Consider the following 27,422-nt stretch of genomic DNA (forward strand, 5'->3'; position numbering starts at 1 on the left):
AGATACTTAATCAATTTTATGACATTTTTTTAAATGTAAAATAAGTAGTTGGTGGTCCCCAGAGTGTATATGTGAAGTTTTAGCTGAAAATATCACACAGATAATAAATTATAGCATGTTAAAATTGCCATTTTGTAGGTCCGAGTAAAACTGTGCCGTTTTTGGTGTGACCTTTTATATGCAAATGAGCCGATGAAATGCAAACTCTGATCACCATAATGGTGGTTTGTTGAGAATGAAACTCAATTGTGCTGTCAATTATCTTTTTTCTCTCTGCACTAAATGTTTATCTGTTTATCTGTGTATACAATATATAAAAGTCATTGTGTGGTAATAAAAACATAACAGTTCATTATGTAAGGTTTTTATACACCACTGATAATATAGTTATGTAGATTATATTGCATTTCTGTCAAGGGATCCTTCTAAAAGTTACACACTGCACCTTTAAAGGAACATAAAAATATATGTTGATTTGACAAAAATGCTGCATTTTTTACAGTGTACAGTAAACACATTACATGTGCCATAAACTCTTCCTCAGTTATTAAAATGAATTTAATGACATTAGTTTTTAAAAATTGTGTGATAAAATGTAAATTTCTCAACATAAAGCTTTTTTTGACAACACCGCAAAAACTCAGCTGATGTGATCGATCACACGCGCAGCAACACAGATAAATAAAATGTATTCAAAGATAAAGATGAAATAATTCACATTCTGTCTTATGATGATGTTCACATTTCATTTAATTAAAAACAAAGATTATTTGCAAGCCCTCCAAACCTTTAGCTTTATAACGACAGCACCATAACATCAAACAGTTAATAAATCATGAATGCACTGTGGATAGATGCATAAGTGTAAATGAAGCTAACATATGAACATTCTTCACCTCAGAGTTATCAAAACACAGATGCGTCTCTGATGGACCAGAACGCTGAGATCTTCAAAACCCTTCAGTATCTAACCGGCGTCCTGACCAGCATTAAAACTCCAGTGGGTACGCGAGAAAACCCCGCTCGCGTCTGTAAAGATCTGCTGGAGTGTCAGAACAAGATGAGTGATGGTGAGCTTCAGTCATTCACCCGTCATCAACTTCATATCTATTCTGTTTTATTTCTATAGCAGCTTTCCCAGAATGCATTGCTTCAAACCTACAGAAGACATCTGAGTATAGAAAAAGGAACATGCACAAAATATTATATAAATCTGTGGCGAGGAACAAATAAAAAGAATGTATGCAAATCTGATTATTCATTAATTGATTCCTTGTATTCTTGTGGTGTCTGTGTCGGTCAGGAATGTTCTGGATCGATCCAAACTTGGGTTGCACATCTGATGCTATCCAGGTGTTTTGTAATTTCACTGCAGGTGGCCAAACTTGCCTGCAACCTGTTACTACAGATAAGGTACAACACTTAACACAAACACCTGTCATTCTGATCAAAATGAGTTTTATTTTAATGGCAATTTTCTGTAAGTCTGATCGTTCTTCATCTTTATCATCAACATGAGCTCAGTTATTCTTTGTCTTGTTTTATAGACAGTGTTTAATGTTGGAAAAGTCCAGATGAAGTTTTTACATTTGTTGAGCATCACGGCCACCCAGACCATCACCGTCCACTGCTACAATGACCCAGCGACTGTTGTCATGGAGACACCGCATCTCCTGCGCTTCTGGGGTTGGAACGGTCACGTGTTTGAGGAACATTCACCTCTGAGACCTCATGTACTTCTGGATAACTGTAAGGTGAGAAAACATTCAATTCAATAAAATTTTATTTATATAGCGCTTTTCACAATTGTTAACTCTTTCACCGCCAGCGTTTTTAAAAAAAGTTGCCAGCCAGCGCCAGCGTTTTTCATGATTTTCACCAAAGTTTAATGCCTTCCAGAAAATGTTCTTCTTTAAATATATAAACATAGTTTTACAATATACAATACAATATGTAAGGGATAATGTAGAGGCAGCCGGTAGTTATTGGGAAATAAGCCCCGACAGTGTGATCAGGACCCGACGCGAAGCGGAGGGTCTTGTATCACACTGAAGGGGCTTATTTCCCAATAACTACCGGCTGCCTCTACATTATCCCGCTTATTACACGGCTACTTGCCACATAAGAAAAAAAACTGGACATGAATATGAATTTGAAACATTTTATTGGCATATTTGTTTTAAATTAACATTTTTTTCCTTCCGCGAAACTTTGCACAGATGCATAAAATGATCGTAATACCTTATTAAGATCCTCTGCGTCATACTTGTCTCCATTTTTTCTCTTTTAGCCAGTCTTTGAGAAGTTTTAATGGCCATTCTGTATTTTTTTGTGTGTTGGCTTCGTAGCTGTCATGCTCTATTTTGTCAAGTTCAGTCTCAGCTCTCTGTGTCTTGTCGTGGTTGTCGAGTGTTTGTCACAAGATGGCGCCAAACAGACAGTAATCTTTATTGATCTTTATTGGCGCGGAGCGATTTTACTCGTGAAAGTAGTCCGGCTATGCGTTATTATTTTGGAGCGGTTATTATTTGAAAAGAACCAACCTGCAAATGTCTCAACTGACCAATCAGAATCAAGCATTCCAGAGAGCCGTGTAATAAACCAAATGAAAGAACAGACCCTCTGCTTTCAAACAAAAAAAACCTTTCATCCTACCTTTAGTGGTTCTTTTGCAATTAGCTTTTGAATATGGGTAGGTTTTTGCAAAAACACCACATTTTGAGCAAAAAGCAGAGATAATTCCATTTTTATGACGGACTTTTCATAGAGATCCCATTCAGAGCGATCGTTAAAACAGACATGGACATGCAGCAGCTTGCCATAGGGCAATACTTCCGGTTTTAAAAAGTTGCGGAAGGACGGAAAATCTCGTCATTGGCGGGGAAGCGTTTTCTCTTAATTGACGAGATATCTCGTCAATGGCGGGGAAAGAGTTAATAGATATAGGGGAAAACACAGAATAATCGATAGATAATATAAGAAGCAGAATACAGCAGCTAAGAATAAACCGTACAAGCGAGCGTAGTAATAATGTAACGTATACAGTAAAGTGCTAAGTTAAGCCAATGTTGGCTGACTTTTCCGGGGATGAAAAAACCCCTAGGAGAAAAACCCTGTGGGAAAACTCCTAGCAGGAGAAAAACCATTGAGAGATATATATATATATATATTTTTATATATATTAGGGATGTAACGGTATTATAAATTTCGTGGTATTGCGGTAGAAGATTTTCCCGGTACCACCGTGGTCACATGATCGGTAAAACGTAAGGTCTTCCGGGCAACACGTGTAGTTTTTTTCCGGTCAAGTAAAGCGAGTGGAGGGACGCGGGAACTACAATTCCCATAATCCCATGCGTGCTACTCTGACGCCTCTCTACAAGTGGAGCGGCAATGGCGGAAGCAAAAGAAACACGGATTTTAAATCTGATGTGTCGAAAAAGTTCGCGTTCGCTGTGACAAGAAACGAGGAAGGACAAAATGTGATGGACATTCAAAAAACGAGTGAGTAAATCCGTGAATGAGCAGAGTGTGTATGCCGTTTCTCAATTAGAAGGTTGCAGCCTCCTTAGGTCGCATATGCAGGCTGCATCCGTCATTAAACGCCTGGTGTATTTAAGTTAACTGAGTATTACATTCGCAAGTCATAAGCGTGTTACAATGATATACGATTAAATAAGAATAATAGTCAACTTGAAAAATGTTAATATTTTGAAATAAGATGGTCTTCGTTACGTATGCAGCCTACAAATGCGACCCATAGAGGCTGCAGACTTCCGATTGGGAAACGCGCCCCTGTATTAAGTGAGCTGACCTCAGCTCTAAGTCCAGCTACAATAAGTAAGCAATTTTCATTTTTTACTGGGTTGTTTTTGTTTTCAGGAATTGACCCATCTTAAAACCCATCATCTTTTCTTGATTCTACAATCACAACCGTTGCTTTCATAGGAGTACCAAGCATTAGCATTAATTTTAATAATAATTAAAACTAGGTCAATTGAGGGAGTCACTCAATTCTTAAAACCTGACTGATTGGGAGTTGTTTAAAGTCGACAAACTAAAATGAAACTTAATTTTTTTGTCCTTTTTATGAAAATTGTAAACACTTCACTACACTTTGTACATTGTAATGTTCAGTCTTGTTTAATAAACACTTATGGGAGTTTTTCCAAGTCTTCATTTGTTTTTTTTTCTTCCTGCAAATGGTTCAATAATTACCGTACCGTGGGCATCATACCGAAATACTACCGTACCGTGAATTTTTGATACCGTTACATCCCTAATATATATATAAACACGATAGGGATATGAAACGGGTAAGCGGATTAAACTGGTTGGTTGCGCATCGGCTGGGCATCACGTTGAAGGACGTTGAAAACATGAGTAATATGAATCATAAGTTCGTCATTCATGTCTGATAGCACAAACTTTATGGGACTTTAAATACATCAGTGATCATCAGTAACAGTACATTGTGTTTGAAATATTGACCCCCTGATTCTCTCAACAGATTCGTGATGGTAACTGGCATCAGTCCCGCTTCATGTTTAAGACTCAGGACACATATCAGCTTCCCATCTTGAACATACAAGGTGCCGATCCCTCGCATCCATCAGACCAGCGACACTTGGAGATCGGCCCTGTTTGCTTCCTGTGAAGGACTTGTGCTTTACACATTAAATCAGATCATTGGTAAAATGGGCGACACTGCATTTTCTCCCACAGGTCCTGTGAAGTCTCACCTTTCATTGAAAGAACAAACGCTGTTATGAGCTTGAGTTCTTCTGGAGCCCAAGACATGGATTGAGAGACTGATGCTGTGACTTATCCATTAAAGGTGCAGTGTGTAGATTTAAGCGGCATCTAGTGGTGAGACTGAGAATTGCAATCAATGGCTCAGTCCACAGCTCACCCTTCCCTTTTGAAACGCATAGAGAAGCTACGGTAGCCACTATGGGACAAACACGTCATCGTCTGAGTCAACATTAATGTCTATTTAGGGCTACTGTAGTAACATGGCGGTGCAAAATGGCGACTTCCATGTAAGGGGACCCACAGTAAGGTATCCATTATGGTAATAAAAACATAAAGTTAATTATGTACGGCCTTTATACACCACTGAAAATATAGTAATGCATATTATATTGCATTTCTGTCAATAGATCCTCCTAAAATGTACATATTGCACCTTTAAGTAGCGTGTTATGGTTTAGTGTGTCATGTGGCATCAAGGCAAAAATCTCCTGTGCCTTTCGCACACAAGCAATCCTAAACGTGCAATACCTTTTGGATTGAGTGTTAGATCTCAAGATATTGATTTACAATGTAAACAAGGTTTTTCGAATGATGAACAACGAAAAGCTGAACGTGGACTTGTACCTCTTATTTTAGATGGTGCTCTACCTCCTTCATATACAGGTGCTTGTGTTTGGGCGCGTTAAGGCCCGAAACATACTCTACGTTATACATTAATAATCAAGTTTCATTATGTGTGTCCTCACAATATGTACCTTGTCAAACCACAGTTGATAACGCAACGAAATGTAGAACAATTGCTAAAATCTGTTGTCTTCTTTCTCTCAGGTTATAGTGAATCAACAGTTTGAAGAAAATCTTGCTGAGCAAGTTATAAAGTGTGCATATATCTACCTAGCTAAAAAGAATTATATATGGTTTTAATGGCACATAAATGCTCTTAAGGTTTGCAAAGTGCAGATAAAATAATAATGCAGTCATGTCTTTGACATCTGTCTCGTCGTACAGTATGTTTCAGGCCTTGAGGTGTTTGTTTGTGCCGGCTTCTTTTGCATTTGATCGAAACGAACCTTATTTATATGAACAGTGTGTTGATAAATTATGTTATACATTGGCTTTATAAACTTCTTTAAGGAGAACGCCCGCTCGTGACCCATTAAAGAAGACACTTCACGAGTATCTCACTTGATGAAAGTACAGAAGTGGGGGATTTTCAGATTGTGAACGAGTGTCACGTTTCATCATTTGAAACCAAATGAAATGTTCAAGTGTGCATGTAATGAAAAATCTCTGTTGTGAGATAATCGTAACATCTGGCCGGGTCGAGCGACTTCTTCATGGTGCTGCAGACAGTATTCAGCAATCATTTTATTTTTCCTCTTTGTGTATATTTTGACATTTATATTGGTTATTTATGTTAACTTTTTATCAAAATACTGTACTCCAATAAATTATCTCTCAGAGATCGTTCTGGTCACTTACCATTTATTTCCATTTTTATTTATGTCAAAATTGTATTTGTATATAAACACAAATAATTGCATTTGTTGTGTTCTGGCAGCTGTGATTGGCCAGATGTGATCACACAGAGGAAGTAACGCTTGTTAACTTATGATTACAGTACAGAAACTGTCAATAAATGTGCTTAAAACAAAACACAAGACAAAATGTAAATATTAAATATTTTGACATTAAATAAAAGCTATGTTTTAATCCCAAGGTGCTTTTCTCTCTTTTTAATAGTGGCTACACAGACAGATATTTTGCTAAAGATTTTTTAGGATTTCTTAAAGGTAAATTATTTTTAAAAAATGTCAGATTGTTCAGATATGGAAAAATATATTTTTTCAAATATAATTTTTTATTTATTTTAAAATAAACAAAAAATATATGTGTTGAAATATATTTTTAAATGTGTTTACAAAAAATTATTTTTAACCAATATATTTTTTGGCCATTTTTGGTATATTTTTAAATATATTTAATTTATATTTATGTTGCATTAGAAAAAAAATCTTTGTATGTAACAAACCTGTAAACATAACTGTTTTAAAAAAGGTTAAAATGTTATATATTTTCAACAGCAAAAATTGTATACATACTTTATACATTTTATACAAACTTTTATATTTTGGCCAGCAAAAATATATTTTTTGTTGTATGGGTTGTATAGAAATGTATTTGTTGGCCCTGAAATACATTTTAAAATATATATTAATATATAAAAGTTAAAACTAAATAGACTTTCAAATTCAAAAATATATTTAATTAAGCTTTACTTTCTCCAAAATGTATTTGGCATAAATTTAAAACATATTTTTGGCCAAATAATTTTCTTTTTTTTTTTTTTTTTTTTGCCTTTATGGGGTTACTGGTTTTGATTAAAAAGAAGAGCATTACATTTCCGGTTTAAAATCTTTTCAGTGAAATTAAAAAATAGTATGTTAACAGTATGTGAAATTATTATTTTAATATCTTTGTAACCATCATAACAAAGTATGTAAATCCAGGCTAATTTGATGTTCTGGGGCTCCTTGGCCTAAAAAAGGTCCTTCATATAAATGCAGCATAATGTTTCTCACTAAAATATAAAGATAACACATTAAAAGAAATCGTTTTGTTTACTAAAACGTTTATCTCACATATTTATTAATGGATCAGATTTCAGTCATGCTTTGCACAAAGAAATCTTATATAAAGTTAATCTGAAAAATAACTATCAAGGGTGCAAGAAGTGGGATTCTCCCTGAAAACTCCCCATGTGGGCCGTTTGTCAATCCAAAAGGCTGCTGCCTCCGGAGGTCGCATTTGTAGGCTGCATACGTCATCAAGACGTCTTATTTCAGAATATTAACAATTATAAAGTTAACAGTTATTCTTAGTTAATCGTAAATGGTTGTAATATGTTTATGAATTGCGAATGTAATGCTCAGTTAACGGAAATAAACCAGGCTTGATGACGTATGCAGCCTACATATGCGACCTCCGGAGGCAGCAGCCTGCAGGCGAACTGGACGGGGACCTTTTAGCACTACAACCCGACTGTCAAAAAAGCGCCTGACTGTCGTAAAGTGTCGTAAAGCAAGAGCGAAATACGACAGTGGCGCACACGTGTGTGCATTGGTTGATGTTTTCATCCGTGTGTTCTTGAAATTCAAAGACTTTATGTTGATTTTATAAACATGCTTTCAGTCATGGACGATATCGATAAAGCGGATGAGGAGCGCAGAGGAGTTAAACGCAAAGTGTCATTGTCAAGGTTAGAAACTTTCATCCAAACACAGGAACTTAATATTAACACATCAATCCTAATGACTTAAGTTACTCTTGATGGTTTCGGAAGAGTCCGTTTACATATCACATGTTTCAGTTTACATTCTGTTAAAATGCAGTTTTAAAACACTGTAATAAAAACGATTGTAATATAATTGCTCTTTTAGTACTGAAGTATATCAGTTGTTTACAATAACAAGTTACAGTAAAAAAAAGTATCAAAATACCATGATCTGCAGTACTATAGTATATCATATAATATAGTATTATTGTGTGTGTGGTGATTTATTCAGATGTGACGTGTGTGAAACTCAAGAGTCCAAATACAGATGCCCAAACTGTATGAAACACACCTGCAGGTAACACATCATCATCATCACATCACATTTCTAATTCTTGTGTTTCTGCTAAGAACTTAACTATAATCATAGATATGTACACTAGATGTCGCCTTGGCTACAGCAGTTCATTGGACCGAATGCGTCAAACAGAGCCGCCATCTTGAAACAGGGGAATCCCGCATCAGCGTCATTGTAGGCAATGGTGTAACAGAAATAAAATCACCATAAATCGTCATCAACGCGATTTTCTTTGTTTTCTTTTGGTTCGTTTCAACAGTCAGACATGTATTTAGCGTTTAGTCCAGGAAAAAATAAAAGTTTTAATTTTATGAAAATTTACTTTTTTTTAACTGTAATGCATAGTGCTAGTAGCCCTTTCATCCATGCGCAGCACAAAAGTCCGGCATCGTTCATGAATTCGAAGTACAGGCGGAGATAGCTGCTTTACCTAGATACTTCCAATGACAAGACCCCTGTTCTAAGATGGCGGCGGTTTTGACGCATGCTCAGAGCCCCAAGGCGACATCTAGTGTATATATCTATGAACTATAATACTGTGTTAAACTGTCTCTATTGTGTTGTGTAGTTTGGCCTGTGTGAAACGGCACAAGACGTCTTCAGGGTGCAGTGGTGTTCGAGATAAGACCGCATTTGTCTCTCTCTCTCAGTTTGATGAAATGAGTCTTCTTAGTGGTGAGTATCTGCCAACATCTCATACAGTACTGCTTATATGAAGAACTGAAGAAAGTTAGGTTTGTTAAATTAGTGTTGATGATTTGATGGTTCTGCTGTTGTAGATTACAGGTTTCTGGAGGACACAGCTCGACTGAGAGAAAGATCAAACAGAGACGGTGTCCTGCACGCCAGTCGTCGACACCCGAAAGAGGTGAGACCTCCGATGCTAAATGTTCACATTAACTCGTTTTCAGTCTTAAAGCAACACCAATAAGTTTTTATTACCTTAAAATAACGTTTCCAAAAAAGTTTTAGTCGTTTATCCACTGGACACAGGGTGAATGGCACTTTCACATTCACTTTGCAGCCCTCTATCGGCCAAACCGCACTTAAGAAGTTTCAAACCGTCGGGTCGCAGTCCTGTAGTTCAAGTGATGTTATTCTGGAGTACCTATAGAGTAGTATAACATCCTTTTTATCTCCAAAGAGTCTTTAGTTTTATCAGACTTATAAAAGAAAGATTAGCTTTACCGATTATTTCCGATAATCTACGAAAAAGGAAGAAGGAGGAGTTACTACCGCGGGAAGAGCGAGTACGAGTCATGCAACACTATACAACACTGTTTAACTTATGATTCACTACATGTTCATGTCATTTATATAATTTGCACGTGCCTATTTCCAACATAAGACAGAAGTCTTACTTACCGCATGCAACTTATGACCCGGTTGGGAAAATCCAGCGCATCAAACACACACGCAAAACTCCGCTGCTACCCCGGATAATAAACTATATCCATTGTTTTCATAAGGCTGGCTTTCTTCTCCTTACATCCACAAACACACTTCTTCTTTCGTGCCTTTGTTGAGTTTTGAAATTAAAAAAAGCTGTGTCGCGTGATATGATGTTTGCAAGTTCTAGCGTCTCCCGCTGATTGACGGGTGGGCGGGGTTTTCCAGGGGAAGTGCTCATATAAGGAAGTGATGCGTATAGAAACACCTGAAACATCAGCTGGACCTGTAATCGAAAAAAAACTTTCCGAAACTTGTACGAACCCTGGCGAAGAAATACTTGGTCAGCTGTATCATGCTCAACTGCTTTTTTGACACTTTGCCTACGTTTAGCATGAGGAAACAACTCTATAACTGTGTTAATAAGTCAGAATGCTCAAAATAACATTGAACCACCCCTTTAAAAAATGCTTTAATGCTATTTCATGCATTCTGACTTATTAACACAGTTAAAGAGTTGTAATCCTCATTTAAAAGTTTCAAAAAAACAGTTGAGCGTGTGACAGAGTATTTATGGGCCAAACTCACTCCTCTTCTTTCGTACAAAAGGTCCTTTTTATGGAGGTGATTCCAAAACATTTACGGACACATTTGTATTCACACAGCAGCCTCTTTCTGCCAAATTTACGGAAATTTTCTGCGACCAAAGTGCTGTGTGAACGGGGTTCAAGTTTTTAGAAAGTTTTTTTCAAACATGGTTACCCGTTACATATCTGTGACCCCATATTCCTTTTATGGGCACTCCCCCCCCCCAAAAAAAGCACGCCCACACGTCAATCAGAGTGAGAGCTAGAACGCTAATCCTCTGTATTTTGTTGGCAATAGGCGTGTAAGCAGTATGAACATGTAGTGTTGTACGAATCATTAGTTATCTAGAGATGGTGAGATAAAGTGTTGTGTGTGTTTTGCTTGTGACTCGCTCCTCTCACTGGCTCCTCCGGGATCTCGTGCTTTTCAGGAAACCATCATTAGAGCTGATCTGTCTTTTGTAAATCTGATTAAACGCATGTCACGTGACCGTCCATGCAAACGGGGCATGCGTGTACAAATGTAAAAAGAAGATAAGTCGTCTTTTATGAATGTATGTAAGTCAGCAATTATTTTTCATTAACAGCAGGTTTTAAATTCTCTCTCTTTTTTTCTCTCTAGGGCAGTTGGTTAATCAGGAGGGCGCGAGCAGTTAAAGTCACCCTGAAGTTTCTGCCCAAAATGTTCAGTAAAAATCGAGAGAACACCACTATCTTCAAAAAAGCGTAAGACTGAAGTGTGTGTGTTGTGTGTAGACAGTTTGTGCAACAGGCACCTCTTTAAAGTTTAAAACCTAAAACAAACACAGGCATGTCTATGTCAAAAATGCACTTGTACTAGTTTCATACCTGCAAACTAGTCGCTTTTCGGCGAAAATCGCCGTTTTGAATTGAAAAAGGTCATCCACGTGAATCATGTAGATCCGAAGAGTTTTTGTTTTTTTTTGGGGGGGGGGGTCTAAACTTCTCATAAACGGGAGTTTCAAAAACCTACTGCGGTCTGTTTCACAAAAACAATGAAAGCTCTTTGGTCATCACGTGAGGTCATCACAGTGTGGTTAAGGTTAGGATAGCCGATTGGTCAATGGATGGGAGCTGAACAAATGGGGTTACGTGAAGGGCGGGTCTTTGCGTTGCCAGCAGCTTCTATTAAAAGGCCTTGGCTGCATCAGCTTTCCCGCGGATTAAACTTTTCACGCTACCGCTACTGACACTGACGTTTGTTTTGAGGTTAGTTTTGAGGCACTTTGAGGCACTTTTGCTTGTCCGATTGCTGCAGGTTTTTGAAAATATAAGCCATTCTTGCTGCTCATAAAGGGTTTAAACATTGACATGCGCTCTTTTATATGTCAATGGCATTAATTAGGCATCGTTTAAAGGTGGAAATCTTACTGTTCAGATGCATACTAGTTCAAGATAATTTGCGATTTATAGATTTCACATCTGAAAGAAAGGGGTAACGTTAAGCGCGTTTTCTGTGCGTGCGTTTGTTCTGTGAATCACACGCAGAGGTGTAAAGTACTTAAGTAAATGTACTTTGTTACTGTACTTAAGGTTTTTTTTGGCTACTTTGTACTTTGTACTGAGTATCAAAAATATAAGCAACTTTTACTCTCTACTCAATTACATTTTTGATTGGGTATTTGTACTCTTTACTCCACTACATTTGAAATGACACTTAACGTTACTCGCTACATTGTTTATTCGTCAAATAAAAACGAGACGAAAGTGTCAGAGGGTGAAGATGGATAGAATCTGTGGTCGCGAGGTACGCACAAACACATAACTGAGGGACTTCATCTGGCGCCACGCAGGGCAATCCTATGATATCAAAATACTGCGAGAGCGAATCAAATACATATGGAGAAGTCTGGTCTCGCGGTACTTTGATGTCAAACGCTGAATGGCTTGCGTTGAGCCACCGTAGCGGGACATCTGCGTGCTGCGTATGCCATAAACTGTAGAGAAAAGTTCGCGTCTGGTCTGAGAGAAGAGATAAAGCGCAAACATATGGATGCATATCACATTTGCTTCTGTCAAGGGACCCTTTGTTAAACATGTGATGCTGCAATCAAAACAAAAGTGATGAGCGATTGCAGGAGGGCCATCCCGCACCTCAAAGGCAAGCACAAATGTTTACTCTGATGCTACTTTATCAGCTAACCTGAGCTGGTTGATATAACTTACTTTATAAGCCAAAATAAACCAGCGATGTCCTGTACTGATTGCCTGAGTAACTTAAGTACATTATAAGATTGATAATAAGTGTACAATTTCACTGTCCTCACATTAAATCAAGTATGCTGTAATGTATTTACTGTAAAGAGGGATGCATGACTGAAGAAATGTAGTGCACTTAATGTGAGATAGTGGTGTTACGTCTACTACATGTGTTTTCAATTAATCTTTCAAATGAACAACTTCACGTTTTTAATATGCAAATTTCTGTTACTGTATATTAACTGTAACAACCTACTGGACTCTATACTGGAATTTTTGATATATTTAGATTATAACTTTTTTAGGATTGGCCTAAATGTAAGAATATTTGGTAACACTTTACAATAAGGTTGATTAGTTAACATTAGTTAATGTATTAACTAACTTGAACAAACCACGAGCAATACATTTGTTACAGTATTTATTCATCTTTGTTAATGTTACTTAATACAAATTTAAGCTTTAATTGTTTGTTCATGTTAGTTCAGAGTGCATTAACTAATGTTAACAAGATTTTAATAAAGTATTAGTAATTGTTGAAATTAACATTAACAAAGATTAATAAATGCTGTATTAATGCAGTTCATTATTAGTTCATGTTAACTAATGTAGCTAACTAATGTTAACTAATGAACCTTATTGTAAACTGTTACCATATTTATATAACAATAGTAAGGGGGGGGGGGGGTGCGGGCGCGTATACAATGTGTCACCTTTTTCAGCCCTTCTGAGTTTGCAGGTATGTAGTTTGTATCAAGCTTTAAAGGATGGGTAAGATTGTTCTGGATAAATCCACATGGTGGCGCTGTTGATAAATGCAGTCAGTACGGTCTTAGCACAGACCGTCATACGCGCGTCATGATAAATGAGTGGTGTGAGTTTCTGTTGGAGAGATTCCCTATAGTTCATCCGTCCCACCCTGACACTTTCTGTAGCTATTCAAAGCCATTATGTTTAAAAGTGTTTTTGTGTGATGTCAGACATTTGGCTGGAACACGACATGAGTTTTGTAATAATTACTCGCTGTTCTTTGTAATTAAATTCAACAAAGTGGAGAGATGGCAGGGCATTTGGATGCTGAATGTTCTACTGACCACACCTTCCTTTGTGACATCAAATGGGCAGTGATGATTGGCTAAAAGGCTTGCATGTAAAAGGTGGGGGTATCTTAAGGTACGAGTGTGACAAGTTTTGTTCTGGGCCATATTTGCCTTTATTTGATAGACAGTATGTCAGGAAAGGACAGTACAGGGTGGATAAAGGGGTACAGAAACTGCAAAAGACCTCACCAACCATCGGCTCTGACTATTAAATTTCACCTGGATATAGGGAAATGCGATGAAGGCAGACTATAAAGTATTTTGCATCGAACACAATAAACAGTGTCAGTATTTGAATATAGATCATAAAACTGATGTAAGCAGTTTAATGTGATCATTTATTAATTTCCTGTATGATAAAACTGAACCTCATTGAAATCATGATGAAACATCAGGTCTTTGTATATCTGACAGGAGCAGGGCACATGAGGGAGAGAAATGTACCAAGTACACAATATGAGAAGCAGATGTGAGTAAGTGTACTTGGTTAATGATGACACACTGCGTTTACTCTTGCTCAGATCATCAACCCCCTGTCCTAGCGTGTGTTGTAGACGGCAAAGCCAATTTATCTGAAGAGTTCGTCGTCTGCTTAACCAATCACAAAGCCTCATGTTTCTAGTGGACACACAGCTTCATTTGTGTTGTAGCAGAAGAGATGTTGTGCGTTTGTGTGTTGTTCTTGCTCTAAATGATGTTTTACTGCCTCTTAATGAATTTTAATGGCTGTGGTTTACTGTCAGATATTTCTCAAGTCCATGAACATACTGTCCTCAGGTCATTTAGAGAAGGACAGTGTTTGGATGTTCAGTTCATAACTCCCCTAATAAAAAGGCATGGGATATAACTCTTTATATTAATGTCATAAAACTTTATTTACACATTTGTGTCATTACAACAGAATGCAGAAAACACATTCATTTTAACATTTTTATCCTACCCGATTAAGGTAAAAACATTGCAAATAACATCAAAAGTAACAAATAATTTATGTACACACATCCTAAAAAATATATCTTGTGTGACTGAAACGCTGTAAACCGGGTGAATTTACATCATGATTTTGAATGTAAGTCAAAAGTCTTGGGTATACCAAGATGGCCGCTCAAACTCTTCTGGTGGCTTCACTTCTTGACGTTACGTTAACCTCTTAGCATTCCTGAAAAAGGCAACAAAACGCCTAAAAGTATACTAATTGTACCTGCTGTGTTGATTGTATTTTAAAGTACATCATTTGAATCACAAGAATCTCAACTTTCCAAAGACATGTGACATGTTTTGCTTTTTGTTTTTAAGTTGTTGTTGTATTTGATCAAGTTTTCTGTCAAATAATGCAGTGTCCGTCCCACAGTACATTGAAACTTTAAGGGGCTAAGCGTTAATGCATAATCCAGTCATTTATATAGATCAGTGTTATATCATAATATCATATATACATGGGTTTCAGTCATGTGACTTTTTACGTTATGCCGCCATCTTGAGGACCTACCGAGTACCAGTAGGCTACTGACAAGCATTGGCTGGCTTGCTACGATTTACGGATTTCTTATCTTTTACTGTCTATGATTCTTATGGATACGGGAAATGGCTACGAAAGACAACATGTCGCACCTCGACTGTCATGAAAAGAAACGCGACTTTAAAAAAATATACCTTGGTTTGGGTGTGATGCCTACTCAATCCCCGATACGTTCTTCCAGCCGCTGTTCGCTGCTACCGAACTACCACTATTTTACAACACTAAGGCGGCGGGTCACAACATGAAACTTTGCTCGAAGTATCACCTGGATCTCTACTCATGAACGCGAACATTGAGAACATTGTTTGTGTACACAGAGTTTAATAAAAAGAAAGTTTTGTACAACTGATTTTGGCTGTTATGGTGTCTGCTCGTCATCCCTGCCAGACGGAAATAATCGATTTCTGAATGCGAATGAATGAATCTCATATGAGGCTCCTTTTTCAACTAGAAGGTCAATATTGTTTTTCACTTGCGACAAAACAACGAATTATCTGTGCATTTATATGGAACTATGCTTTAGGAGCTATCCATCTTTACTCTCCTCCCTCCTTACGTTCCATTCGCAGATCGATACATCTAGACTGGGAAGATGGCGGCGAACGGAAGCCAAATCAACCAAAGTCAGTTGTTCAAAACCTTCTTTTTAGTAAACTCTTTGTTCACAAACAATGTTCTCAATGCTCGAGTTCACATGTAGAGACACAGGCGATACTTCGAGCAAAATATCATGTTTTGTCGAGCCTTCTTAGTGTTGTAAAAATAGCGATTTTGATGCTCACAACATATTGAAGGCATAGCTTCTAGTTCTTTTGCGACCACTTCAGGTCCTCAAAATGGCGGAAGACAAGAGAGTGACGCCAGCTGAAACCCATGTATAAAAGTTTTAGCTAGTAATTTCTTCATGCTTTAAAACAGCTTAAATGTAACTCTACACGCTTGCCTCATTTAGTCTATGCTGACCTATGAATATGCAAAGTAGTCCAGGGTTTCCACGGGTCCTTGAAATTCTTGAAAGTATTTGAATCTGGGGGGGAAAATTAAGACCCTGAAGTTTTTGAAAATGTACATACATATATACAGGTCATTGAAAGTGCTTGAATCTATTTTATGCAAGAAGTTTTCTGGTAAAAAAATCCATATTATTCCAGGGCTCCAGACTAACTTTTTTTTACAAGGAGCACAGTGGCCCCCAACTGAAAATTTTAGGGGCGCAACCAAAAAATTTAGGGGCACACACCGTAAATCAACATGCTAACCAAATAATCACATTTCTACAAATTTCCACTGTATTACTAATAAATACTTTGATGATGGATGCAGAAAGTACAATGTGCTGTTGCAAATTCAGTGTCACATCACAAAAAAAGTTCAGATTTACTGGTCGCCAGTGATGGGAATAACGGCGTTATAAGTAATTGGCGTTAGTAACTGCGTTATTTTTTTCAGTAACGAGTAATCAAATAAATTACTGTTTCCCCCGTTATAACGCCGTTATCGTTACTGACATTAAAATGCGGCGCGTTACTAAAATTGATCTTACTGTAGTGATTTTCAGCCGCGTATGCTCAGTCTCTCAGCCAAACACTGTTTTTTCTCTTGTCTTGTGTGTGTTGTGAGAAACATAACGAATGATGATTGGCTTAATTTCCATCGGTAGCCAACCAGAGGCAGAGTTCACAAAAAGGCCCGCCCACACGCGCAGTCCAAGTCAGAGGAGCGAGCAGCAGTGTTATAAAGTCTGAGCAACTTGGTCACTTTGTCGCTAGATTTAGCAACTTTCTATCACTTTAGCGACTTTATAGGACAAATCTAGCAATCTTTTCTGGCATGGTTGGAGACTTTTGTAGACTGACATGAAAATACGCGTCGTTTTCTCTTCTCAACGAGCAGCGGTGCTGCTGCTGACTGTGCCCCATCTCAAACCACTGACATGCAGCCCGGTCATCGAGCATCAATCACTCCGAAAACACCGGCGACGTAATTAGTAACTATAACTAATTACTTTTTTAAAGTAACGTTCCCAACACTGCTGGTCGCACATGTGCGACTGGATGTGCAAAATGCCACCATTTGGTGGCAGTCTGGAGCCCTGTATTCTCTGTGTATTGTAGGATAATATTAGGGATGCACCGAAATGAAAATTCTTGGCCGAAACGGAAAACCGAAAATGAGGAAACCAAGGCCGAAAAACCGAAACCGAAACACCGAAATAAATTATTATGCCAATTATTAGTACAAATGCATTTATGGCCATCACTGTGTACTACCTTTACTAGGGGTGTGTGACAGATCACAGAACTCACGGTTCAGATCACATTACAGTTTTTGAGGCATGGATCGGATTATTTTTTAGATCAGCAAAAAGGGGGTGGGGAAAATCTAATAACAAAGAAATTACAAACATTTATAAAAAAGAACAAAGCTGCACATTAATAAGGGCTAACATTAGCATTAGGTACAGAAATCGAATTAAATTAGTCATAACACTGTCTTTAATGTATAAATTAAATATATTATTATTTTTAGAGCTATTTGTCTCTTTGTTAGACTTAAGTAATTGAGGTGTCTCTTTAAATAAGCAGAGACTGGTTTGTGACTGTAATCTATACACTTAAGACATAAACAAATGTTTTTATTAGAAAAAGAATACTTTGGAGATAATTTTGTTTATATGTGCCCTGTCAATAACAGAAAGATTTTACGTTCGCTTGTTTGCGTCTCACTAGTGTGTGCACTATTGAGGGCACGGAAACGCGCGCGCACACAGAGAACGAAGGCGAATCCCAAACAGCGCAGCATAAAAACGTTACGTTGTTTTTCATTGCTTTATTCTGCACATGTATGTTAATGGACTATACAGTATGAGACACATTTGCGCGACTCTCTCTAAAGTTTACACATCAAGACTTCTGATCTTTGAAGGGCGTACTCACTGTGATGATCACGTCTGGACCGGACACAACCGCATGTGCCTCTGTGCGTACTTTAGCGCCTTTTTGCGGTTAAATACATCCACGCCGCATACATGTTGCTTCAGACAAGCACGTGCAGGGCGCGGTTTCTGTTTGCGTCATCACAACATTTCGGCCGTATTGTTTCGGTGATAAAAGTCTTTCGGCCGAAAGCCGAAAATGCTCTTTTGGGCTATTTTCGGCCGAAAATTTTCGGTGGCCGAATATTCGGTGCATCCCTAGATAATATCATAAAAATTCTAGACTTTTTAAGCACACGTGCTAAACTGTTCGCTTTAAATGCTTATATCTTCTGTATGCGAATGTTGATTCGTACCAAAATGCTTTTTTGCATAGTTGTGTTTGACACATGAAAACGTCTCGGGTTACTTATGTAACTGTTGTTCCTGGAGAAGGGAACGAGACGCTGCGTCTCCCTTGCCATACTTCCTGTGTCCCTGTAACGTCGTCTTTGGCAATATTTCAGATAGCGATATACTTCCTGGCTCCCGTGTCACCCTGTCTTTGTCATTAAGCCTCACCATTGGTTGAATTTGATATACACATTCAGACGCACTTACCCCTGGAGGCGTCCCCAAAGTGTCACTGCAGTGACATAGCGTGAGTTTCCTCAAAAGGGAACTGTAACAATGTATCTTCAAAGGTAACACGATGTAACTTTGATCTCACTTGAAATGTGTCCCCACATTAAGTCCTTGAATTTGAGGGTATTGGACCTGGAAAGTCTTTGAAAGGTCCTTGAATTTGAAGTTAACTAAGGTGTGGGAACTCGGTTAACATTAGTACTAGGTACACATTAGTCCCCACCTCCACTCTTTCAAACCACCTTCAACGCCTAGTCTATGCTGTATACAAAACGTGATATCTATGGCTCGAACTAATGATGTCCTCGTTTAACTGTGTTGATGTGATTGATAACATATTTGTGACGTAGAAAACTGATGCGATTTCAAACCGCAGGAATAAGTCTTTGGAAAACTCATTGGCGTTTAATAATAAATTTGCACGTGTCTATGTGGTGTAAAAAGCACCGGCCTCGCATGCATTTTACAATTAAATGCATTAGAAATTTGAAAGCCTGATTAGTCAGGGCCGATGTCCCTTTAACCTGAGCTCTGTAATATTTGTTGGGTTTTGTGGGTTAGCACAGCACCACCTCACAGAAGACATAAGATGCAGAGATGTTCAGACAGAGGTCAGTTTATATTTGACGTTTAAGATATTCAAATCAACCAACGTTTATGGCTTTCTTTGCCCAGAGTTCGTGACAGGTGAATGAGGATCATTGTCGGCTTGTGATTTTGAAAAAAAGCTGGCTCATCTTTCTTCTCAGCTTTCTGAGCATCTAAAAAATGTGACCCAGCCTCACCTGTTGTCTGCCTGCCAGCGTCTCTCAACCCGCCGCTTTTTCCATTTTCCAAAAAGTTTCCATTCCTTGGGAGGTGTAACTGTGATCTCGCACCTGGGATTTCCAGCCCTTCCTCGGCACGCCTTTACTCAACCTCCACTCTCAGCCCGCCAAGCCCATACAGCCTCATAAATTCCTTTGCCTGGAGGGCGGCAGAATGCTGGAATGTCTTTCTTTACACCTGCGTAAGGAAACCTTCCCGCACCTCGGCTCCGCCCTGACCTGCTGCCCACCTCAGGGTGAAAACTCTGCATCGTTCCTGTCCAAACTTCTCTGACAGAACCGTGACATCTGATCTCTTCTCAACACATTTTGGAGGGCTGATCAAATTTTGTGGTTGTCATGCCATCTGGTTTGGTGTGTACGCCCAAGTCCTGGCAGCGTTCAGCTCTTTCTCTAGAGTTTGAGTCGACAGATGTTGGGCATCGCAATGATATATTGGGTTGTATTTCTTTGCAATGGGGGATAAAGTTTTAATCCTGTAATGATTAAATGATTGTTGGGTAAAGAATGATGTATGAAGGTTATGTTGCTTGGCAACCGTAAATAATTTGGTTCACATTGAATGATGTGGATCAAGAGGTTGTTCTCTTCTCTTATTGGTTTAATTCCAATCGCATCACCATCAGTTGATGTCACTCAATAAATGACATCCAGTCACGATACTGCTGTTCGTGGAGTAAAGGCAGAATTTATTATTAATAAATATATCTGTTAAAAACTGGTGTATTATACTGCTATTCTTGTATTGGTGATTTTACCACGGTAAAGTGTAATTTATATTTGTGCGTAGGTTCTACGTAGTTTATGCTTAGGCTGTGCGTAGGTTCTACGTAGTCTATGCGTAGGCTGTGCGTAGGTTCTACATAGTCTATGCGTAGGCTGTGTTTAGGCTGTGCGTAGGTTCTACGTAGTCTATGCGTAGGCTGTGTTAAGGCTGTGCGTAGGTTCTATTAAGGCTGTGCGTAGGTTCTACGTAGTCTATGCGTAGGCTGTGTTTAGGCTGTGCGTAGGTTCTACGTAGTCTATGCGTAGGCTGTGTTAAGGCTGTGCGTAGGTTCTATTAAGGCTGTGCGTAGGTTCTACGTAGTCTATGCGTAGGCTGTGTTTAGGCTGTGCGTAGGTTCTACGTAGTCTCTGCGTAGGCTGTGTTAAGGCTGTGCGTAGGTTCTATTAAGGCTGTGCGTAGGTTCTACGTACTTTATGCGTAGGCTGTGTTTTGGCTGTGCGTTGGTTCTACGTAGTCTATGCGTAGGCTGTGTTTAGGCTGTGCGCAGGTTCTAGTAGCCTGACGCGCACTTCGCCAAATTAACAATGCGTCCGTTTTACTCGTACCACAAGGGCTGTGATTGGTCCGCTAGAACTCCTTCCGTCAGGTAAAACCATCTGCGTTGCATTTCTTCATAAGCATTTCTGCTTGCAATGGTAAGAACAAAGATGAGCCAAGTGAAGGAGTGATTTAACTCAAACTCCAACAATATTATATATCCATCACCTTGGTCTTCTCAAATCATATACAAGACGATGCTTCTTCATTTGTGGGTTTACTGCACAAGCTGCTGCTTCTTTGGCTGTTGTGTTGCTACCGCCTACTAGCGGTCTGCATGTGTAATTGCACGTCGACGACGCCGCAAAAGTACATATGAAAACCCACTCGTAGCCTACAATGTACGCCGTAGGACCTACGCACAACTATAATGAGCCCTTAAATGGGTGTTGTCCCTTAGCTTACCGTTTCAATTGGAATTGGATAATTTGCTGGCTGAGATTTTGTGCACTTGGCATCCCGTCTGACCCAATTCTAACAGGACAGACTCCAAACAGAACTTAGGGGGCTAATATTCTTTTCCATTTATCCTATGAGGTAAAACTTTGCCAGGATTGAGGTAAGCGAGCCAGATTTGAGCGAGTCAGATCTACACCCTGTTAATGTGTGTAAATTTGAAGATTGAGTTTCTGGGTAGAGGTGTTCAGGACAAGATTTTATTCATGTTCTTTGGAACAGCGAGAGATTTTTAAAAGCTCTCTTTTTTGCTGTTGTTTTACTGTTTGTACACTGGATTCACTCGTCTTAAGGTTTTTGGCAGACTACAAAATAAACTTCTCTTGAATTAACGTCATTGCACCCATGACGAATGGCATGAGTTTCTTCTTAAATGCACCAATCCAGACACACGGCTTCTGAACGCTCTGAGTGGACGTTGCTTCTGCATGTTGTTCCAATAAATATTAAACCCACTGCCAACCATCATCACTGAATGAACAGAGTCCCTCTGTCCGCCAACTCCCCATGTGATCTAAACTCTGTAAACGGCTTTATTGACCAGCGTCATATAGAGCGGTGATGTCGTCATTGGGTCATCCTGCTTGGATTCGAGCGTCATTGCTGTCAGAAATGTCTTCCAGTGGAGATGAAGCTGTCAGACTGACCTAAGTGTTGTGTTTACTGACTGACTGCAGATGACTGACTTGACTGATTGGCTGTTCCAAGCTTCGTAATGGTAGTTAATGGTGCTTCTGATTTGTAGCACAAAGAAGACAATACATCTTTTACAGGAGTAATCCACACAGCTTCAGGGACTTAAAGGCCTTCTGAGGGCATTCGATGTGTTTTTGTAAGAAAAATATTCACAAACTAAAATAACTAGCTTCTGGTAACGACCGACGCATGTTCGAGAGAGTGCATTTCCAACTTGTGTACGCTGTAAAAAAAATTGGCATGAAGTTAAAATAACTTTTTGTAAGTTAATTCAACTTAATATTTTAAGTTGTGACGTGTGATAAGTTGACACAACTTTCAACTTATTTTTATAAGTTAAAGTAACATAAAATTATATGTTGATTTTTACAGTGTAGGAGATGAGATGCAGTGCCATAATAACTCTAAACTCAGGCAAAAATTTAATATACTGCAAAAAATTATTTTCTTAGTATTTGTTTTACTACAAATGTCTACAAAAATTTTGAAATCTTGAGCAAAATGACCTAAGAAAATAAGTCTAGTTTTTAGACAAAAAACTTCTAAAAATCTGAATTTTTGCTGAAAACAAGCAAAAAATCTGCCAATAGAGTAAGCTTTATTTTTAATTAAGTGTACATTATTTCAAGCCGATTTTAAGTAGCATTTTCTTACCCAATTGGCAGATTTTTTTTCTAGACCAAAAATATAAAATTTAAGTGATTTGTGCATAAAACAACAAAATAAAATCTGCCAATTGGCTAAGCAAAAAATCTTGAAAATTTTTCTTAAACACTAAATTCAAGGAAAATTCTGGAAAAATTTGCTCACGCCATCGGCAGATTTTTTTGCTTGTTTTATGCACAAAATCACTTAAATTTGATATTTTTTGTTTAAAAACTAGACTTATTTTCTTATGTGATTTTGCTCATCAAGAAAATGCATCTTGATTTACAAATTTATAGATATTTGTACTGAAAACCAGACAAAAATACTATCATAGAGTTCTATAACTTTGTGTTTGTCTGAAAAATGATCATTATATACATTGAGAATGGCTTGAGAGTGAATTTTATTTTTGGGTGAACTATCCCTTTAACATTGACCTGAGTATATTAATTAATGTCCTCTGGCCATCTGGATGGTGTTTCTCATACAGAAGCTAAACTAAAAAATGTTATGCATTCAGTTTATGTTGTTTAATTGCAGTGTTAGTTCTATGAAGCTTGATTTAATCGTGAAATCTCTTCTTTCTGCAGTGACAAGCGATTACATTGGCACCTGAAGATCCATTTTCCTCAAAGTGGTGCTGTTTATTCAGATAGGTAAGATGCCCTTCATTCTCTTTTTTTGTTTTGGCCCTTGGCAGATGCTGGTGAAACACATAAACTGAAATCTTGAAAAAGAGGTCTTACAGTTCTCTTTTATACAACAGCTGTTAAACCTCACAGTGACAAAAATCACCTAACTTTGAATCATTTTCTTGGACAGGGTTTAGATTAATCCAGGACTATGTCTTGTTAGGACATTTTAAGTAGTTTATAAAAAACAATACAGGCGTGCATCTTGAGACAAAACAATGGCACTAATAGATTTTAGTGCATGCATTTCAGTCTGGGACCAGGATAAACCCTGTCTGGGAAACCGTCCCTAAGAGTAGAAATTGGAAATAAAGTCCTAAAGTCTAAATGTAAGCAAATGAGACTTACAGGAAAGCATGATTGCTCTCTCTCATATTCACACCCTTATTGAAATGGCTTTAATCTGTTCCCACAATAGTTCTTGATCTGTTTAAAATGATTTCATTGGTATATGTTTGCTAAGATGTTAAATTAAATATTACAATTTGTCCCATTATTAATTTTTTCTATTTTTGATCAGAAAATCTGAAAAAGAGTCATTATTTCTTTTCATTTTTGGTTTAATTTGAAGAATTTTTTTTAATAAAACGATTGAACGAATGATACACGTCACGGATTTAGATGGATTTTCTTGATGAGCAAAATGACACAAGAAAATAAGTCACATTTTAGACAAAAAAATGTACTATTTGAGTGAATTTGTACTTAAAACAAGCAAAAAAAATTCTTGAATTTAGTGTTTAATAAAAATTTTCACAATTTTTTTACTTACCCCATTGGCAGATTTTTTTGCTTGTTTTATTCACAAAATTACTTAAATTTGACATTTTTGGTCTATAACTAGACTTATTTTCTTGGGTCTTTTTGCTCATCAAGAAAAAAGCATCTTAATTTAAGAATTTTTAGATATTTTTACTGAAAACAAGACAATTTTTTCTTCTTGAAAATCATTTTTTGCAGTGTATACACTTAATAAAAAAACAATTACCCTATTGGCAGATTTTTTTAGCTTTACTTTTTGCTTTAATATTTTTTTTATTCACTTACCTTTTATATTTTTTGTCTAAAAACTAGACTTATTTTCAAAGGTCATTTGCTAATTTAGTAAATTAATCTTGATTTAAGAATTTTTAGATATTTGTACTGAAAGAAAAAAAAAAGGGTAACACTTTATTTTACGGTGTCTTTGTTACACATGCTACATGTAATTATTATAGTAATAACAGTTAGTTATGCATATTTACATGCAACTAAACCAAACCCTAACCCAAACCCTATAGTCAGTACATGTTGTTAATGATTATTACTTAGTACTAAAATGTATAAGTTAGGGATGTGCATCGATGCATCGCGCTCCCATTAAAAAGACCTGTCTGAAATCGATTCTGAATCGTAAGGCTCCGATTCAGTGTTTCATGCACAGCTTGTGCATTTACTACGGCTCCGTGATCAGTAGGAAGTCCTTATCAATCTAAAATCACTACAAGTTTGACTCGTTTATAACGTGCATTTAAAAAAGCAACACTCGTCAAACACAATCATTTAAAATATTCTTTATTATCATGAAAATACCTGAAACAATCTGAAGAACAGCGATATAAATATTCCTTTAGACATTTCCTGGAATAGTGTTTGGTATACTACTTCTTCTGTGGCACAAATGGTGTTTCTAAGCGAGAGCGCCCCCTGGCTTTTGGATGTGCCTGCATTTCACCGTAATTCATTCAAATTCATTCATTGAGAAAACGCGCATTTGCCCGATTAATTGTCACAACCCTAGTATAAGTACACTGTAACAGTGATACCGTAAAATAAAGTGTGACCCAAAAAAAACAAAGTCATTTTTTGCAACAATGATTAATGGTTTATTTAAATGCCTTTTCCATCTGATCTTTTCCAAACAGATTTCCTGATAACAGAGAACTCTGTCAGATTCTTAATGACTACATTCATCCTTCAGCATCAGATCCAGTCAGACGTCAAAAGTATGTTTAATCTCTGACATCATCTAACATTCATACGCTCTCTCCATCAGCACCACCTCAGTCTGACCTGACTGTACGAGTTTACCTGCTGAACCTGGACCATCATCAGCATTAACAAGATCAGACTGCTGAAAAATGCACACGAGTCGATACTAGAGTCTGATTGTTGACAGACGTTGTTTTAAATGGCTATGAGTCGAGGGTTCAGACAGCTTGTGATGGGATTTATTGATAAATGACGTTAACCTACAGCTGGTTATAAATCGAGTCAAGCTTTTCTTTATTATTCTGTAGTAGCTGGTAGTTGATTTTCTCAGTTAGCATCTGCTGACATCATTTCCTGCTCTTACTGAAGGTCACAGTGTGACATTGGCTCACGCCCGCATGATGTTTGGTGTGGTCTGGAGTAACAGAGCAGATCTACTGTGGCCGAACATTAACGCCGGGCACATCATCTCTGTCTGATATCATGTCTGTATTTCATTTTAATCACAGTTTATTGCTTACAGACACAGATGGCACTGAGGGAAAGTGGGACTCACAATGTAGTTTTCCACACAATGTAGTTATGAGTTGGACAGTGGACCGTTTGGCCCAGATTTGGGGATTGTTCTCGGCTTGGAAAAGCTGGTGTCTGTGTAAATACATTTAATTATAACTTGAAAATTCAGCTCAAGTATGAACGTAGAAATTAGGTTGCGGTTTGAAGCCTTTGTCAAACCTCAGACTCGAAATACATCGCGCTGCAGTCGGCCTCAAATCAACACTAGAATTGAGTTTGACCGGCGCCGTGAAGATTTACTCATAATTATCATTGTGTGACAGTTTTATTGTTAGCAAAATTTTGAAGAAGATAGCTGGTGAAATATAATGATGTTAAATCACTCAACCCTTTTTATTTCCCTTTCATTCCATCGCTTCTTTCCTACAAATGTTGTCGTTGAGCGTCCAGGTTTTATGATTCATTAATTCCTGATAGATGAGATGATGTTGTTTTCACATTAAATGTCTTCTTGTTTGAACTACAGAAGTGGTTCTGTTTTCATAAGCTGAATATATTGAACACTGGACACCAGATGACTGTCGTGTATATACTGCCAAAATACAGATTAGCACTTTGGTTTAATGTTCATTTGTGGTTGAAAAGCATGCGATGTACAAAAATGAAGCTTAGTCACTCTTTATTTTAATAATGATGATGATAATAATAATAGTATCTGTTGTCAGATGATTCAGCGTGTACTCATCGTCACTCCTTTTCATTTATTATGTAACATAAAGATGGATTATTTTGTTAGCTGTTAGGACATGTTTTACAGTTTCACCTTAATGCTTTCATGTGGTTTGGTTTCTTCAATGTTGTAAAGTTCCTGAGAACATCTGAAGTAATAAACGTTGTGTTGGTAAAGATACAAAGTAAGATAAACACTAATCTGCTAAAAAACTATAAACTTTTATTACTGTTTGCTCCTAAAGGTTTATAGAAGTGTCTTCTGGCTGATAAACACATTTACTAGTCTTCCATTCACAAAGATGTCCAGAGTTTTGTCACATTAAATAATCCCTTAAAAGAGAATCTCCCTTATTAATACTAACTACTTTTAACTAGCAGCAGTTATCAGGTCATGTTTGATGTTAAAGCCAACTGTTTCAAACACAACATCCTGTAAATATATTAGATTATCTTTAACTTATATTTTTAGAGGTTTGGTTTTGAATCAAAGTCAGTTTTGTTTGTTTGGTGCTGATGTGGTGATGTTGTGTGATTGTGTTTCCAGGTTAAAGGTTTATGTCCACAGCCCTCAAGAGGACATCAAAGTCTTTATGAAGTCAGAGCAGATAAAACCCAACTCTCCCAGGTAAGATCCATCTCTGTCTGTCTGTCTGTCTGATGTCTCACTGTTTGTCTGTCTGATGTCTCACTGTTTGTCTGTCTGATGCCTCACTGTTTGTCTGTCTGATGTCTCACTGTTTGTCTGTCTGATGTCTCACTGTTTGTCTGTCTGATGTCTCACTGTTTGTCTGTCTGATGT

General features: G+C 37.6%; 2 protein-coding genes across 3 annotated transcripts in view; both read left to right on the forward strand.

The window, feature by feature from the left end:
• Positions 1 to 6,474, forward strand: part of LOC135750231 (uncharacterized) — a 98,234-nt gene extending 91,760 nt beyond the window's left edge. Inside the window, exons 57-60 of the mRNA XM_065269009.2 lie at positions 902 to 1,070; positions 1,304 to 1,413; positions 1,548 to 1,754; positions 4,511 to 6,474. Coding sequence (XP_065125081.1) covers positions 902 to 1,070; positions 1,304 to 1,413; positions 1,548 to 1,754; positions 4,511 to 4,657 — 633 coding nt within the window. The 3' untranslated portion in view covers positions 4,658 to 6,474. The remainder of the gene's footprint in view (positions 1 to 901; positions 1,071 to 1,303; positions 1,414 to 1,547; positions 1,755 to 4,510) is intronic.
• A 1,369-nt stretch (positions 6,475 to 7,843) lies between these two features.
• Positions 7,844 to 27,422, forward strand: part of znhit6 (zinc finger HIT-type containing 6) — a 31,033-nt gene continuing 11,454 nt past the window's right edge. For both annotated transcript variants that reach the window (XM_065269078.1, XM_065269079.1), the window contains exons 1-8: positions 7,844 to 8,014; positions 8,322 to 8,387; positions 8,956 to 9,062; positions 9,167 to 9,255; positions 10,986 to 11,089; positions 23,303 to 23,368; positions 25,309 to 25,389; positions 27,168 to 27,248. In XM_065269078.1, coding sequence (XP_065125150.1) covers positions 7,938 to 8,014; positions 8,322 to 8,387; positions 8,956 to 9,062; positions 9,167 to 9,255; positions 10,986 to 11,089; positions 23,303 to 23,368; positions 25,309 to 25,389; positions 27,168 to 27,248 — 671 coding nt within the window. In that variant the 5' untranslated portion in view covers positions 7,844 to 7,937. The remainder of the gene's footprint in view (positions 8,015 to 8,321; positions 8,388 to 8,955; positions 9,063 to 9,166; positions 9,256 to 10,985; positions 11,090 to 23,302; positions 23,369 to 25,308; positions 25,390 to 27,167; positions 27,249 to 27,422) is intronic.

This window comes from Paramisgurnus dabryanus, chromosome 21, assembly GCF_030506205.2.
Source record: "Paramisgurnus dabryanus chromosome 21, PD_genome_1.1, whole genome shotgun sequence".
Classification (NCBI taxonomy): domain Eukaryota; kingdom Metazoa; phylum Chordata; class Actinopteri; order Cypriniformes; family Cobitidae; genus Paramisgurnus; species Paramisgurnus dabryanus.